General features: G+C 44.8%; 1 protein-coding gene across 3 annotated transcripts in view; it reads left to right on the top strand.

Annotated features, from left to right (window-relative positions):
• Window positions 1-15091, top strand: part of Dnah11 (dynein axonemal heavy chain 11) — a 318597-nt gene that overhangs the window by 43722 nt on the left and 259784 nt on the right. For all 3 annotated transcript variants that reach the window (XR_008218451.1, XM_052739195.1, XM_052739194.1), the window contains exons 13-18: window positions 956-1060; window positions 1210-1602; window positions 9150-9482; window positions 9703-9954; window positions 10038-10207; window positions 11131-11353. Coding sequence is in view for 2 of the 3 variants with exons in the window: in XM_052739195.1 (XP_052595155.1) it covers window positions 956-1060; window positions 1210-1602; window positions 9150-9482; window positions 9703-9954; window positions 10038-10207; window positions 11131-11353 (1476 nt within the window). In the remaining variant the exon portion in view is untranslated. The remainder of the gene's footprint in view (window positions 1-955; window positions 1061-1209; window positions 1603-9149; window positions 9483-9702; window positions 9955-10037; window positions 10208-11130; window positions 11354-15091) is intronic.

Here is a 15091-nt window from a genome sequence, read left to right as displayed (position 1 = left end):
TGAGGCTGAGCAGTATCTTGAGCACAGGAGACCCCAAAGCCCGCCCCCACAGTGGCACACCTCCTCCACCAAAGCCACGCCTCCTAATAGTGTCACTCCTTTTGAGCTTATGGGGACCAATTACATTCAAACTACCATAATAAACAAGTGGTAAATTTTTAATATAAACATGAAAACAAGTATAAAAGCAATTGCTTGAAATGTTTCAGGAATAATTGAGAGTCTCATGGGTTTAGCTACCACCTATAGCCTTGTTGGCCCTTTGAGAATGACTGTGAGCATTAGAAGCAACAACCACGTACAAAAACCCAACAGCTCTCATTCATGGAGTCTGTGGATTCTATAAAGCTCAGATTTTAAGAAAATTAAATTAGATAAAAATTTTAAAAATTAAAAAGATAAAATTAATTAAAAAATGGCATGTGCTCTAAACAGTAGAGGTCATATACCATACTAGATGAAGATGTGTATGATTTGGGAGCAACAGAGCATGTGAAGTGAAAGTGTTTGAACCAGAAATACAGTAATCACATGATGACATTTTAAGTATTTCATGTTAAACTCAACATTAAAATATATTCTTATTTTTAGAGATTTACTTATTTGTATTTATTTGAGGGGGAGGGGGAGAGAGAAAGGAAGGACACAGAGCACATGGGGGTCAGAGGACAACTCGCAGGAGTAGTTTCCCTCCTTGCTTCTGAGGTCATTTCTCTTGTTTCTGCTGCTGCACCAACTACGGGAGCTTCCAGCAGGTCCTGCTGTCTCAGCCCCGCATCACTGCCGGAGAACTTGGCCTGCATGTGTCAGCACATCCGAGTTTTTCCCCATGGGATCCAGGGACTGCATTGAGGTTGCCAGTCTGTCATAGCAAACGCTTCTACTCACTAGCTGTCTTGTTGGCCCAGAGATGTATTCTTAAAGTATGCAATAACTCTCAATATTCTTGGAATAGCTTGTGGCAGTGTTGAGAGAAGTCAAATACCTTTTGATGCTGAAGAAATCTGACGTACCAGATTCAGCTTTAGGCATTTTCCAGAAAAGGAACACTATTTTAAAGGTTTGTGGCTTTTGATACTTGGTTCCTTTGAGATGAAAATACTTTGAATTTTATTTCTTGGTTTGGGGACCTGTGGCATTTGGAAGTGCTAACATATCTGGCCCTTTTAATTTTTGTGTTTTCTTGCTTGGTTGGTTTGTCTTGCTCAGTACATCGGGAATCTTGAACTCCTTGTACAAGGCTACAATAAGCTGAAACAGACCCTTCTAGAAGTTGAATACCCGCTCATTGAGGACGAGCTCAGAGCTGTCGATGAGCAGCTCAAGGTGGCTGCGACATGGCTGACGTGGCAGGATGACTTCTGGGTCTTCATGGAGAGGGTGCAAGTGACCGTCACAGAGCTGGAGCTCAGAGTGGCACAGACTCAGAGCAATGTGCGAATAATCCAGCAAACCATGCAGGCCTGGGCAGAGGGGCCACTGCTGTCCCGGAGGGAGCCCAGAAGAGAGGCTGCCTTCACCTTGGAAGACAAGGGGGATCTGTTTGCTAAAAAATACAAGCTGATCCAAGAAGATGGCTGCAAGATACACAACTTGGTGGAGGTAATAGCTCCCAACATTTTGACGTATATAAAGCTTTTTATTTAGTAAAGAACAAAACAAGAAATGCTAAACCTAATGTTGTAGCTCAAACCTGGAGGAGTTCATAGGTGGTTTTGCTCTAATTTAAGGGGGGAGAATCTGTGTTACTTGCCTGTGATTTGTGGAGCCCTTGCTCCTCATTCCTGAGGGGGAGATGTGGGTGTAAGGTACAAGGACCAAACTGAAAAGGTAGCGGTTGATCCCCCTTCGTCCCAGTTGACCCTTCGGCTGCTGTTACATCCTGCCACTTGGTTGGCTAGTGTCAGCCACCGTGTTCTCATGACCTCCTAGGGTGTCAGCAGTAGTTACTCTGCTGTTTAAAAATAGGTTTGGCTTTCTTGGAGCTGGAGAGATGGCTCAGTGGTTAAGAGCACTTCCTGCTTTTGGAGAGGAAGGTTCAATTCCCGGCATCCACATGGCAGCTCATAACCATCTGTAACTGCAGTTCCAGGGGATCCAACACCTTCTTCTAGCCTTTGTGGGCACTGCATGCATGTGATGCACATCCATACATGAAGTCAAAACAGCCATGCGCATAAAATAAGTCTCCCTCTATGTGTGTATGTATATGTATGTATATGGTTGTTTGGTTTTCTCAAAAAACCAACAAGCAGTCTTCTAGGGTAACCGAGAAAAAGAAAACTAAGCAAAAAATAAAAGGGAGAAACATGAACTAAAAGCAAGCAAAGAAAGACAAGACCCATCAGATCATGTATCATGATGCTGCAACTCTGGTCAGGGGAAAAGGTGAAAGAGAATAAGTAGATAATGTGTCAGTTATAACTAAGGCGGCTCTGTGGAACAGCAGGGATTATGGGCTAGGGATGGAGTCGGGGACAAGGGAGTTAAGCTTTAAATGGGGAAGTTGGAGGTTTTCTTCACTAAGGGAGAAGTCCTGAGGAAGACTGAGGGGACCTAAGTAGTGACAGAGCCTAAGATCTGAGGTGTCGCAGCCTGGCCTGCCCAAGGATCGGTGTGAAATGCAGTATCACTGATGAGGAGTTTATGTGGGGGATAATACTAGGGGGTTGCATTTAGAGGGGACCATGTACACACATTACAGGTCTGATAGCTATGGTGAAGACTTGGAGTTGATGGGAAGATAACAGAGACACTTTCTGCTCAAAGTTGCTTCTGTGGAGTGTAAGCCACAGGGAGGAAGGAAGCAGGAGACAGAGCCACGAAACAGTGAGGCATGGTGGAGCCTGGGTCATGGGGGATTGATGAAGATATGTGAAAACAAAGGAGGGAACTGACTTCAACAGGAGCAGATTGTCCTTTCATCAGAGCAGTGGAGGGCTGTGGTCTTTCCGTGGGCAGGGAGGCTGTGCACCATGGCACATGGGACTAGAGGTTTTGTAGAGTTTGAAAGGGGAAGTGCATATTGGGGAGGGATGTAGCAGTCCTGCCTGCCCCTGTGGTCAGGACGAATCTCTTTCACCTGGGGTCCCACAGCCGCTTATAAAATAATCACACGGAGGCTTCTATTAATTACAAACTGTATGGCCCATGGCTTTAGCTTATATTAGCTAGCTCTTTCAATGTAATTCCTATTAATCGGTGTGTACTGGTCTGCTGGCATCTTGTTGCTCCTTCAGTGGCGGCTGGCATCTCTTCCACTTCTGCCCCTCTTTCCTCTGTATCTCTGCTTGGATTTCCCATCTGGCTGTAAGCTTTCTTGCTATAGGCCAAAAACAGCTTTATTTATTATCCAGTGGGAGCCACACATATTCACAGCATTCAGAAAGACAACCTGCAGCAAGGTCCGGAGGAAAATGTGTTAGCCTTGGTTCTGCCTCTGCAGGTTCAGATAGAAGCCCTTTGTACTAACAGATGTCCTCGAGTGTGGGAGATTTGCCAGAGATAGTTTTACTCTTTAGTATCGATGAGAGCTGTGTGTAGCCTGGGTGCATTCTGAAGGAAGAACCAAGGGACTTGCCATAGGGAGTCAGGGAAACCAAGGTTTCAGGTCTGAGCAACTAGACAAATACGGGGAGGAGGTGCCGGAACAGGTTTTGAAGAGAAGAAATGGGATTTGGACTGGGGGTGTCAGTCAAAGTTGGTTATCAAAGGTTTTGATACAGGTAACATTGGAACTGTCTTGTGTTTAAGGGACAAGTCCAGGAGACTAACACAGAATTGATAACCACGAGTATACATATTTAAAAATGACAGAATTAGACAAGAAAGTAGAAATTGGTTGTAGATGCAGAATGGGTCCAAGAGCTGGCCTTGAAAAAGTCTGTGAGGTTAGGGAAGGAGGAGAATTCCTCTTGGAAGGAGACACAGTGATACTCTGAGAGGAATGGAGTAGTGTCATAGTTAGGGTTTCTAATACTGTGAAGAGACCCCATGACCATGGCAACTCTGATAAAGGAAAACATTTAATGGGGTGGCTTACAGTTCAGAGGTCCATCATCATCATGGTGGGAAGCAAGGTATCATGCAGGCAGACATGGTGCTGGAGAAGAAGCTGAGGGTTCTTACATCTTGACCCTCATGCAGGAAACAAGAAGTGGTCTGAAACACTGAGTGTGGCTTGAGCATATACGAGACCTCAAAGCCCTCCTCCACAGTGACACACTTCCTCCAGCAAGGCCACACCCACTCCAACAAAGCCACGCCTCCTAATAGTGCCACAAGGGTATAGAGCCAATTACACTCAAACTACCACAAGTGGGAAGAGTTTGCATCTGTCTCATTCCCTACTTAGCACCTAAAAATGAAGGCCAGAGTGGACATAAGCTGGACAAAGTAGAAGCCATTGGCTACCCTGGCAAAGAGACTTGATAGTGTCAGCCTGAAGCATCACCCAGAAGGTAGAGAATGGGAGAAGTGGAGGTGGAGGCCAGTGAACGCCCAGAGGGTTGCTGTGAGGCACATCACAAGTTTAGCTATACCTGGGCACTCCATGTGGGCAATAGGGGGCTTTTTTCTGATATTGCCTGATCATGTGTTGATTGGAATGATCTCAGAGAGAGGAAGGACTTGTTGGAGGAATTCATTTAGGAGTGGGAACTGGTGAGTACATGTCCACTCTAGCTTTAGACAGGGGCATAGAGCCTTCTGTAGTGAGACGAGGGACACAGGCGAAGGACTGACATGTGGTACCTGTACCTAGCCAGTGCTAGTGACATAAAAAGGGGGAAGTTAACTTTTCATGTTCCTAGTTCTTGAGACAAAAGGCTGGGAATGGGCAGGAAACGGCTCAATGTGAAAAGGTGCTTATTGCCAAGCCTGAAAACATATGTTCAGTTCCTGGAATCCACCTGGTGGGAGGAGAGAATTAACTCCTATAGGTTGTCCTCTCATTTTCACAGGCATGCCACATCATCAACACACACACACACACACACACACACTCTCAATCAATCAATCAATCAATAACAGGGCTAGGAAAGCAAATGCTAGTCCTTTCTCCCGAGAATCTCATTATGTGAAACCTTCTCTCAAGGTATGTGTGATCTTCAAGCCATAAACACTGTCCTGTGAGTAGGGCAGATGGCATCCTTCTGATCTCCCCACGGTGTGGTATTGGACAGAGAAAGAACACTTGATAGAGTCTGGAAACCAGGGTGTTCAGTCTGTGTCTTTCAGAAACTGGACCTGAGTTTTCCCATGTGTAAGATGAAGGTCCCTCTTTCAGCAGTAGGAAAGATAAACGATTATGACTTTTCTGCTTAAAATTGGATAAAGCCCATTATTCAGCTTAGAAATATTCGCTTTGAGCCTCCTATGTTCTCATACCATTCTAAGCTTTTGTTTATTTGTATGTGCCTGTGTGAATAGTACATGTTAATGCATGTTTGAACCTGTGTGGAAGCACCTGGGTGTGCATGCATGTAGAGACCTGATGCTGGTGTCACGAGTCTTTCCTGATTGCTCACCACATTATTCTTTTGGGCTGGATCTCTCATTTGAACCCAGAGCTCACCAATACAGTCAGATTGATCCAGGGATCTCATTTCCACCTTCAGAGCTCTGGAATTCCAGGCAGACTGCCACCCACCAGGCATTTATGTGGGTGTGGCGATTGAGCTCCAGTTTCCATGCATGTGTGCAATGCTTTGCCCACTGACCCATCTCCCTAGTCCCCCACTCTAAGTGTGAGATACATCAGTGAGTAGAGCAAAGATCCTTGCTGTCATTGGGCCTTACGGTCTAGTGAGGGGAGAGGTAAGTTTGGTGTGTTAGAACTGGAAAGTGCTACAGGAAAAGGTTGGCATTTGATTGGGATTAGGGGAGAGAGGGTTTGGAGAGAGGGTGCAGTTTAAATGGTGTGATTAGAGTAGATCTATGGGGAAAGTGGGATTGGAGCAAAGGCTTGAAAAAGGCTGTAGAGTCAGGTAAGACGGGTAGTGGCATGCTGTGGTGATATTGTGTCCCCCAATATATTGTGTATCCTAATAAACTTATCTGGGGGTCAGAACAGAAAAGCCACTAGATTAGACATAGAGGCCAGAAAATGTTGACACACACGCCTTTAATCCTAGCATTCCAGAGGCAGAGCTCCATCTGGATCTCTGTGAGTTCAAAGCCACATTGGAAACAGCCAGACATGGTGACACATGCCTTTAATCCCAGGAAGTGATGGCAGGAAACAGAAAGGTATATAAGATGTGAGGACCAGGAACTAGAGTTTTTTTAAGCTTTTAGCTTTTAGCAGCAATTCAGCTGGGATCCCATTCAGATGAGGACTCAGAGACTTGCAGTCTGAGGAAACAAGATCAGCTGAGGAATTGGCAAGGTGAGGTTGGATGTGGCTTGTTCTATTTCTCTGATCTTTCAGCATTCACCCCAATACCTGGCTCTGGGTCTGTTTTTATTAATAAGACCTTTTAAGATTCATGCTACAGCATGCAGAGTGTGTCTTAGGCAGAGGAAGCTGCTGGCTAGATGAAGCACCTGGTGTGCTCAGGGAGGTGAGAGAGGAGATAAAGAGAGGTGAGACACTAGCCTTCCTGGAAGGGGATAGGCAGATAGGGAGACTTTGCAGGCTGTTGTTCCAATTTTATTTAATTTCCAGATAGGTTCTTCCTTTACATGCCAAATGCCTCAAGGATTCTTTCCTGCTCTGTAAAGCCCTAGGCAGCACCTCAGAGCAAATAGGACCCTGCCTTGCCACCTTGCTTTCCTGAAGAGAATAATGCCACTCTGACTAGCAGTCCCCAGGCCCACGCTGGTGGAAGGCCTCCTCCCACGGCCTGGGTTAGTGCCTTTGCTCTTGAATTTGCATTTCCAGTAGGGAGGCTTTTCTTGATTCCTACACTAGTAAACCCAGTTGTCCAACTCTTCTCTTTGACCAATAGACACCTCGACCTCAGACTGTCTGAAACAGAAACCCTAGTCTTGCCATGTAGGTCTCCACCTTTTACAATGCCTCCCTTGGATCTTGACAAAACTCGTGTTCTATAACATCCACCGCTTTCATCCTCTGCATCTGCCCATTAGAACAGGTGTTAGCGCCATTTAGTTCAAAGCACATCCAGAGTCCAGTGTTTCTCATCTCTTCCACTGCTACCGCCCAGTCAGGAACTGTGTCTATGACGGTGGTCAGAATGATGACCCCTCCCCAGTTCAGATTCTAACATCCAAGGTGATGGGAATGGAGGAGGGCCTTGGGGAGAGGGTGAGGTCGTGAGGTCAGAGCCTTCACGGATGAACTTAGTGCATTATTGAAAGAGACCCATGAGAACCTCGAGCCTTCTTTGTTTGCAGTTTTCAGACCAGAAGAGGCCTGCCCACAACTTGATCATTTTTTAGAGACAGTCTCATCACCATAGTCAGATGCCTTTAAAAGCCCTTCATGTCTTATTTATTCCACTCCAAATGAGATTCAGTGGATCCTCTGAATTTGACATAGCAAAGTCCCAACAAGTAGGGGATTTTAAATGACAGAGGCGTATTCTCTGGTGGTCTCCAAGTCTAGGCTAGAAGTCTGTGATCAGGCTGTAGGCAGGGCTGTGTGTGATTTGACGTGCTGCCTAAGGCAGGAAGAACACATCTGGATGTTACAGTATTCTTTACATCTTAAGCTGCCATTAGGTGTGGCTCTCTTTGGTGCTGTCAAATCTTCCATGACTTCGGGGGAGGGGGCATAACAGTGCTCATGTGGTAAGTAGGATCTGTCTCACAGAGGACAGGTGGGAGAGCACAATTAGTTTTATTTTGTTGTCGTTGTTGTTACATTTTCTTGATAATTAAAAAAAATAATTATACTCCAATATCGGGTGTTAGACATAAATCCTGGTTAAAATGCATTGGCCAGCAAAAGACCTGACTAGAAACTATTATGAAAGAAGACTCGTCTTGGCCTTTTCAGAGAATACAGTTGAAATTTTTTTTATAACAATGTTCTCTGTTTTTCCTCAAGTCAGAACTGAGTAGTTTCAAAATTCCCATTCTGTGTAAGAAAATGAGAAAAGCTTTCGACATGAGGCGGCTGTAAATGAAACACATACGCAGTGGCTGGTTGGTTGGGTGTCTAGCCTCTGATGTTTCCCTCTTTGACGTGTGGAACCTTTGTGAGCGGCCGGGGAGGATATGGCTTGGAGAAAGGTGTAGGAGTGTGGAGGCAAAGAGAAGGCTGCTTGCCTCTCTCCTCTGCATCCTGTCCCCGTGGATGCCGCTGATTCCTGTGGAAAGAGTTTCAGATGGGAGGAGGGAGAGGAGGGCAGCACTGTACAGACAGTTCTGGAAGCAACCTGAGTTCTGCTTACTCCCAAGTGTGTAACCATTTCTTCCGAATGCCTCAGCAGTCAAGTGAAGTGGTTCTGGTATGACTGATGTATCAGAAAAGCCCTGCCCTGGGGACATGAGAAGGAGCTGATTTCCAGTCCTGTGCAGCCACTGGCTTCCACCAGCATGGCCCTGAATGTGTCACAGGACTTTGTTTTTCATCCCTATGCTTTTGCTTTCTAGTGACCACAAAGGAAAAGTCTGTCATGTGCAGGTTCTCAGGATGTGCGCTGCACGCATGCAAGTCACATGACTGCATGTGGATGTTCCAGATACATGGCAGGAAGTACAACACCCCGAAGAGATCTAGTCCTTAAGTTTGGGGACAGCAAACCCACACGATCCCCATCCCCGACTTAGTAATATCCCAGGGTCCCAGAATACTGCTCTCAGAGGACTTTGGGAAATCTCTTTAGAGAAGGGCCTGGATAGCAAAGTCCAAGACCATATAAACTGGGGACAGGCCAAGAACTTTCAGAATTTGTTGGGAACTAGTATATTTCTTGCCTGTATTTGAAGATAATGATTTTCATATTGATTTTTCTTTTAAAGGATATTTTTTAACATATGTGATATGTTAGCCTAATGTTATACTGTTATAAAATCCTACAACAGCCTTTGCCTTTTACCAAAGGTTCTATACCCTTAGATTTGAATGCTTCCGTACCACACACAAAAATTCAGTCCTTTCTTCAACAGCCACTCCAGCGGCTGGCTTCCCTTTTATGTTGGTTCTCATTGACCCTAACCCTCTAATGCTTTGTTCTCAGGAGAACCGGAAGCTCTTCAGAGCTGATCCTTCTCTGGATTCCTGGAAAATTTATGTGGAATTCATTGATGACATTGTGGTGGAAGGCTTTTTTCAGGCCATCTTGCATGACCTGGACTTCTTCCTGATGAACACAGAGAGACAGCTAAAACCTGCACCGTTTTTTCAAGCACAAATGTTCTTAATGCCCCCCGAGATTGTGTTTAAGCCCCCTTTAGAAAGAGAGGCTGGGGATGGCATCTACGATCTGGTGGAGGAAATGTTGTGTGGTAGCTTCAGAATGTCTGCCCAGATGGAGCGTGTGGCGGCACACCTGGACGTCGCAAACTACCAGGTATTCTCTCAGGAACCAAACTGGGATAATGAGAAGCCCCAGAAAGATGCCAGCAAGAGCCACAACACAGGGTTTTTTTGTTGTTGTTGTTGTTGTTTGTTTGTTTTTTGTTCTTGTTTTCTTTCCTTTTGTTGAGGACTCTCCCTTGAAGAATTACATTGGATAATGCTATGGTAAAAAATCCCTGGGTAAGAATACACTTGATTCCCCTCTCATTTAGAGCGACATGGATAACATGTTAGGCCTGGCAGAAGTCCGGCAGGAGATAATGAATAGAGTGGCTGACGTCATCAACAAAGTCTTGGAGTTCAGAAGTTCTCTGGAGACCTACTCTTACCTCTGGGTGGATGACCGAGTAGAGATTCTGAAGCAGTTTCTCCTGTATGGCCATGCTGCACCATCTGAGGAAATGGACGCTCATGCAAGTGAAGACATCCTGCAACCACCAACTCTAGAACAATTCAAAGAACAGGCAAGGCAACCCTTTATCATTTCGTGCTATCAAATGGCCTTTCATGACGTTGCTATGTAGTGTTTCTTTTCCTATTCTTATAGATCGACATTTATGAGGCTTTGTATGTTCAGATGAGCAAGTTTGATGACTTCCGAGTGTTTAACAGTTGGTTCAAGGTAGACATGAAGCCCTTCAAGTTGAGCTTGCTCAATGTGATCAAAAAGTGGAGCTGGATGTTTCAGGAGCATCTGCTAAGATTCGTCGTGGACAGGTAGCCTTGACCTTTGTGGTTGAAATGGTACTCGCTTTTGACAAAAGTTGACTGGTGGGTGTGAAGCTGGCTCAGTCAGTAAAGTGCTTATCATATAAAAGTGAGGACCTTGCCAGGCGGTGGTGGTGCACACCTTCAATCCCAGCACTCGGGAGGCAGGAGCAGGCAGATCTCTGTGAGTTCGAGGCCAGCCTGGGCTACTGAGTGAGTTCCAGGACAGATGCAAAACTACACAGAGAAACCCTGTTTCAAGAAAAAAAAAAAAAAAAAGAGGACCTGTACCTGTGTAAAAGCTGAGTGTGGTGGAATATGCTTGCAATCCCAGAGGTGGGAAGGCGAAAACAGAAAAATCCCTGGGGCTTGCTAGCCAGCCAGTCCAAAGAAGCATGCTCCAGGTTCAATGAAAGACCCTGACTCAAAACCAAAACACAGTAAGTTGCGTGGACCCAGAAGAATGGCACTTGAAATTGGCCTCTGTCCTCTGTATGTGTCCCCACAGCTGACTGATTTGTAGGTGACAAATTAACGCCAAGAGTACTGCTAACTTTAAAGTAGATTTAACAAATAATGTTAATATATAATGAAAATAATATCCTGTCAAGCTTTATAATGCTCACACATGAATGAACTTGAAACCCTTCTATCTGGTCAAAGATACCAAAGGCAGGTCATGTGCAGTATTACTGTACTTAAATGAAGTGTCATAATAAGTAACCCACAGGGAAAGAGAATGGGAAGCAGTTGCCTTGGCTTGGTGTGGAGAAGGAATGTGGGAAATGATACAAATGGATGTTTAAATTTGCTAATAGACCCTTGCTTGTTTCTGTCTGTCTTTCTGCTATGGTGAGTAGTCCTGCTTTAAACTCTATGTATGAGGCTAGATGTTTTCATTAACCTAGCTTATGTACACATGTGTGTTGCAGTCTGAGTGAGCTGCAAGGATTCATCAGGCAGACGGATGTAGGACTTCAGAGACAGCTGAGTGAAGGCGATCACAACGGCTTAGTAGACATCATGGGCCATCTTCTGGCTGTAAGGAGCCGACAGAGAGCTACTGATGAGATCTTCGAACCTCTGAAAGAAACCATCATGCTGCTGGAAAGTTATGGTCAGAAGATGCCCGAGCAGGTCTATGCCCAGCTGGAGGTAAGCACCCATGAAATAAGCATAGTTGCCAGTACCAGATTGATTCCTTCAGCCAGGTACTTATTCACACACACTCTTGTCACAAGATGAACCGAAAGACAGACAGTATTTTTGTGGTACAGGCAAAGAACTGAAGGTGAAAGGGATGAAGTTTTTTCAGGTCACAGAAGTAGTAAAGCCATCCAGTATTCATCTCCGTGTGCATCGTAAGAAAATGTTCTCATTCGCTGTGACACTGTCCTCCCAGTCACTGTCTGGTGGTCACCACCTCTGTGCTGCTCCGTGAGTCCCAGTGTTAGTGTCATTTTCCCGTGTGTGGTACCACTATATCCACGGTCCTCTGTATTCTCAGTTGCCTGCCATCTGACACGCATTCTAGGCTTGGCAATACGTCACGAATGTGATGATAAAAATGTGGAGTCTGGTCTGGATGGGAAAATCTCTGTTTTTCCTGTCAGGTTCCTGTTTCATACTGTCTGTGTTCCAGAAACATTTGATGGCTGGTGTTGTGCACCAGAGTATGAGCAAAGTCTGTTTAATTTTAACTGAATTATGAGCAAAAAAAAAAAATCTTCCAGTTGAGGCTCTGCTGCTGTGCATATTGGAATTCTGTATATGGTGGAGTGGGGGTGAGCTTGAAATGGACTTTGTAAATGTAATCAGTGGACGCATTAGCCAAGGCTCGCTTTGAGATCAATTCGTCTAGTTTAGTGGTCAGAGCACACAACTCAAATACTGATCCATGTATGCATGTAACTGCATATGTGGTGAATATACGTGTGTGTGTGTGTGTGTGTGTGTGTGTGTGTGTGTGTGTGTGTGTGTGTGCGCGCGCGCGCGCGCGCGTGCAGAGGCTGGAGGAGGGCATCAGGTGTCCTACTCTCTCATTCTCTACCCAAGCCCCCTGAGTTGTGGGCTTACCGTGTGCACGTACCACTCCCAGCCTTTTAAATGGATGTTAGAATCTGGACTCTGGTTCTCCCGCTTGCCCAGCAAGCTCTCCTGCTCACTGAGTTAGTCTCTAGCTACAGCATCTGGTTTTCAACACTGCAGGAGTCGGCTCTCATCTGTCTGCCTTGGCACACTAGGTAATATCTTGGAATGTGTTTCCTATTTGGTAAAATATTTCTTGTGACTCTTCTTAAGATATTTTTTTGTTTGTCTATACTTGCTATTTCCAACTTATTTCAGTTATTTCTTTTTTATTCAGATGAAACGAACAGCTAAGTTAACATAAACGTAATATTTTAAATGTACAGTTAAGTGGGATTTAGTGTATTTACAGTGTTGTGTACCCCCCACTTCTGTTCAGTGCCACCGTATTGTCCTCATCGCCCAAAGCAGCTGCCATTCATTGCCACAGTCATTCTCTGCCCATAGCCAAGCCCGACTCTTCAACCGTTGGCAACTTTTTGTCTCTGTGGATTTGTTTGTTTATTCTAGATATTCTATATAAATTGAGTCTTACAATGTGTAACCCATTATATTTGACTTCCCCCTGATATATGTTTTTGAAGCTTATTCACTTTGTAACATTATCAATATTTTCTTGCTTTTTGTGGCTAAATGGTATTCCCTTGTAAGCCTATAACACGCTATGTTTACCCATCCATCCATTGGTGGTGGTAAGACTTGCCTCCGTCTTTGCTAGTGTGAATTATTTTGCTTTAAAGATTGATGTGTGGATATTTGAATATCTGTTTTCATTTCCTTCTGACATGCACTTAGGAATGGACTTGCTGGGTCATGTGGTAGTTCTACATGAGACTTTTTGAAGAATTGCCAAATTGTTTCTTACATTGGTGGTAACATATTATTTTGAGAGGACAAAATGCAACAATATATGCTATGACAAGTGCTTTTTGACCATAAAGGACTCAGAGAACTACTGTGTATGAATTATTCTGCATTATATGAAACTATCCTTAGAGCTGCCACCTGAGGCGAGGTGACAAATCGGCCAGAGAAATGTTTAACAACGTGGAGAGATGAATAACTACAGGAGCATCAGCTGCAAAGATTTTTTATTTACTTAGTTTTTACATTTATTTATTCTCTGTGTGGGGGGCAGTGCTTTGACGGAGGTCAGAGGACAACTTTCAGGGTTAGTTCTCTCCTTCCACTGTGTGGGCGCTGGGGATCAAGCTCAGTCTTGGAGATACACCCCCTTGCCCTTTAAGCCAGCTCACTGCCCCAATATTTCTTCTTAAAAGAAGAATCTGGATATTCTTGGTGTCAGATCTTGGACCTTGGCATGTATCCCACAGAGAAGTCGGTTATGACATAATCAGTAAGGGAAAGTATTCATTTCCACTAGCATTTACAGTATGAAAAATTGACCCCCTCAGGGTTTGATTGTATTGAAAATGCTACATTTTCCATGTTTCATAAGCAGACTACGGATAGGAGGAAAACTAAGTTGAGTTGTAACTTTACCCAAATACCTTGCGGTTCCAAGACTTGTCTATGCTTGCTTCTGTGATTATAAACAAAACAAAAAGCACGGTAGCTGTGCTTCTGTTCTGAGAGCTTCTTCGTCATTTGAAGCTCATGGGCATTTCATCCAGCAAGGCGGCCTCCAGATGCACTAGTCTTGCTAGTTTGTTCTGTCCTCGGCATTTCTGTTGTTCCCATTTTAATTCAGGTCTTACTACCCCCAACCCAGCTAACAGTGTAGCTGCTCAGTCTACCTCATTCCTCCTCATACCCTGTCCACAGTGAAGTTCTAGTCCACAGGTCCTATCAACCCTGTCTCTCCCAGAAGCCCTCACCCACTGTGCCTTACACTGAGTTACCTCCTCCCCAAGCTGTATTCCGTCCATTAGACTTTTGAGGTTATCTGATCTTTTGCTTTTTAAGAAAATGTATTTGCATCAAGTAAAGGGGTATTTAGAATTTACTACAGACACGTGGCAGGTCTGCTGTGTTTGGGGAAGGTAAAGGGCCTGAGCTGTCACCTGTAACCCTCCCTGGCTTCCCGGTCATGGCTTTTGACAGGATGCTGAGTTGTGTTGTGTTGTTCTCATTGTTTGAGACATGGTCTCACATACCTCAGTTGGGCCTTGAACTTGCTATGTTACTGAGGCTCACCTTGAACTTCTTCACCCCTACTCCTGGCCTCCACCTCCTGAGTCATTGGGATTGTAGTCAAGCAACATCATGCTGGGGATAGAATCCAGAGTCATAAGATACAGGATTTTGATGAGAGGAGGCAAAAGATGGGAGCACAGTGTTTTAGAGCCCGAGTCTGTTGGTTCCTGAGTTGGAGGGGTTCCTGTCATGACACCTTATTGCCTCCTAACTGTATGGATCCTGTGTCTGGTTGGCCCTCTGGGGAATGTTAGTACAATGTGCCATGTGCAGTAGTTGTACGCATGCCTCCTTCATTCTCTTTTAGACGCTATACTAACTGAAGTCAAAGAGTGTGTTTTAACTATGAGGCACCCTCCCCACACATCTACTTAGCACAGCGCTCTCTTTATAATCTGCAGTTACTGGATTGTTTGTTAAATATTTATTGAGGGTTACAAAGTACCCTGTAGAACCTTTGGATTTTGCAGTTCACCTCAACAAGTGAGGACCATGTCACTGAGTGTGGCTTTGTACAACAAAACAAGTTCAGTGTCCTTGGACACAGGGATGCTTCTCCATGGCAACTACACATCATGACTCCTCAAGGGAAGTCAGTTGTTCCTCACCTGTTTGCACTGTGGGTGGGGAGGGGGAAGTGGAGGGAGG

Source organism: Peromyscus californicus, unplaced genomic scaffold (genome assembly GCF_007827085.1).
Source record: "Peromyscus californicus insignis strain IS unplaced genomic scaffold, ASM782708v3 Scaffold_15__1_contigs__length_86483966, whole genome shotgun sequence".
Classification (NCBI taxonomy): domain Eukaryota; kingdom Metazoa; phylum Chordata; class Mammalia; order Rodentia; family Cricetidae; genus Peromyscus; species Peromyscus californicus.
The sequence above is the reverse complement of the archived record's forward strand: the minus strand, read 5'-3'. Positions and strand labels throughout refer to the sequence as shown.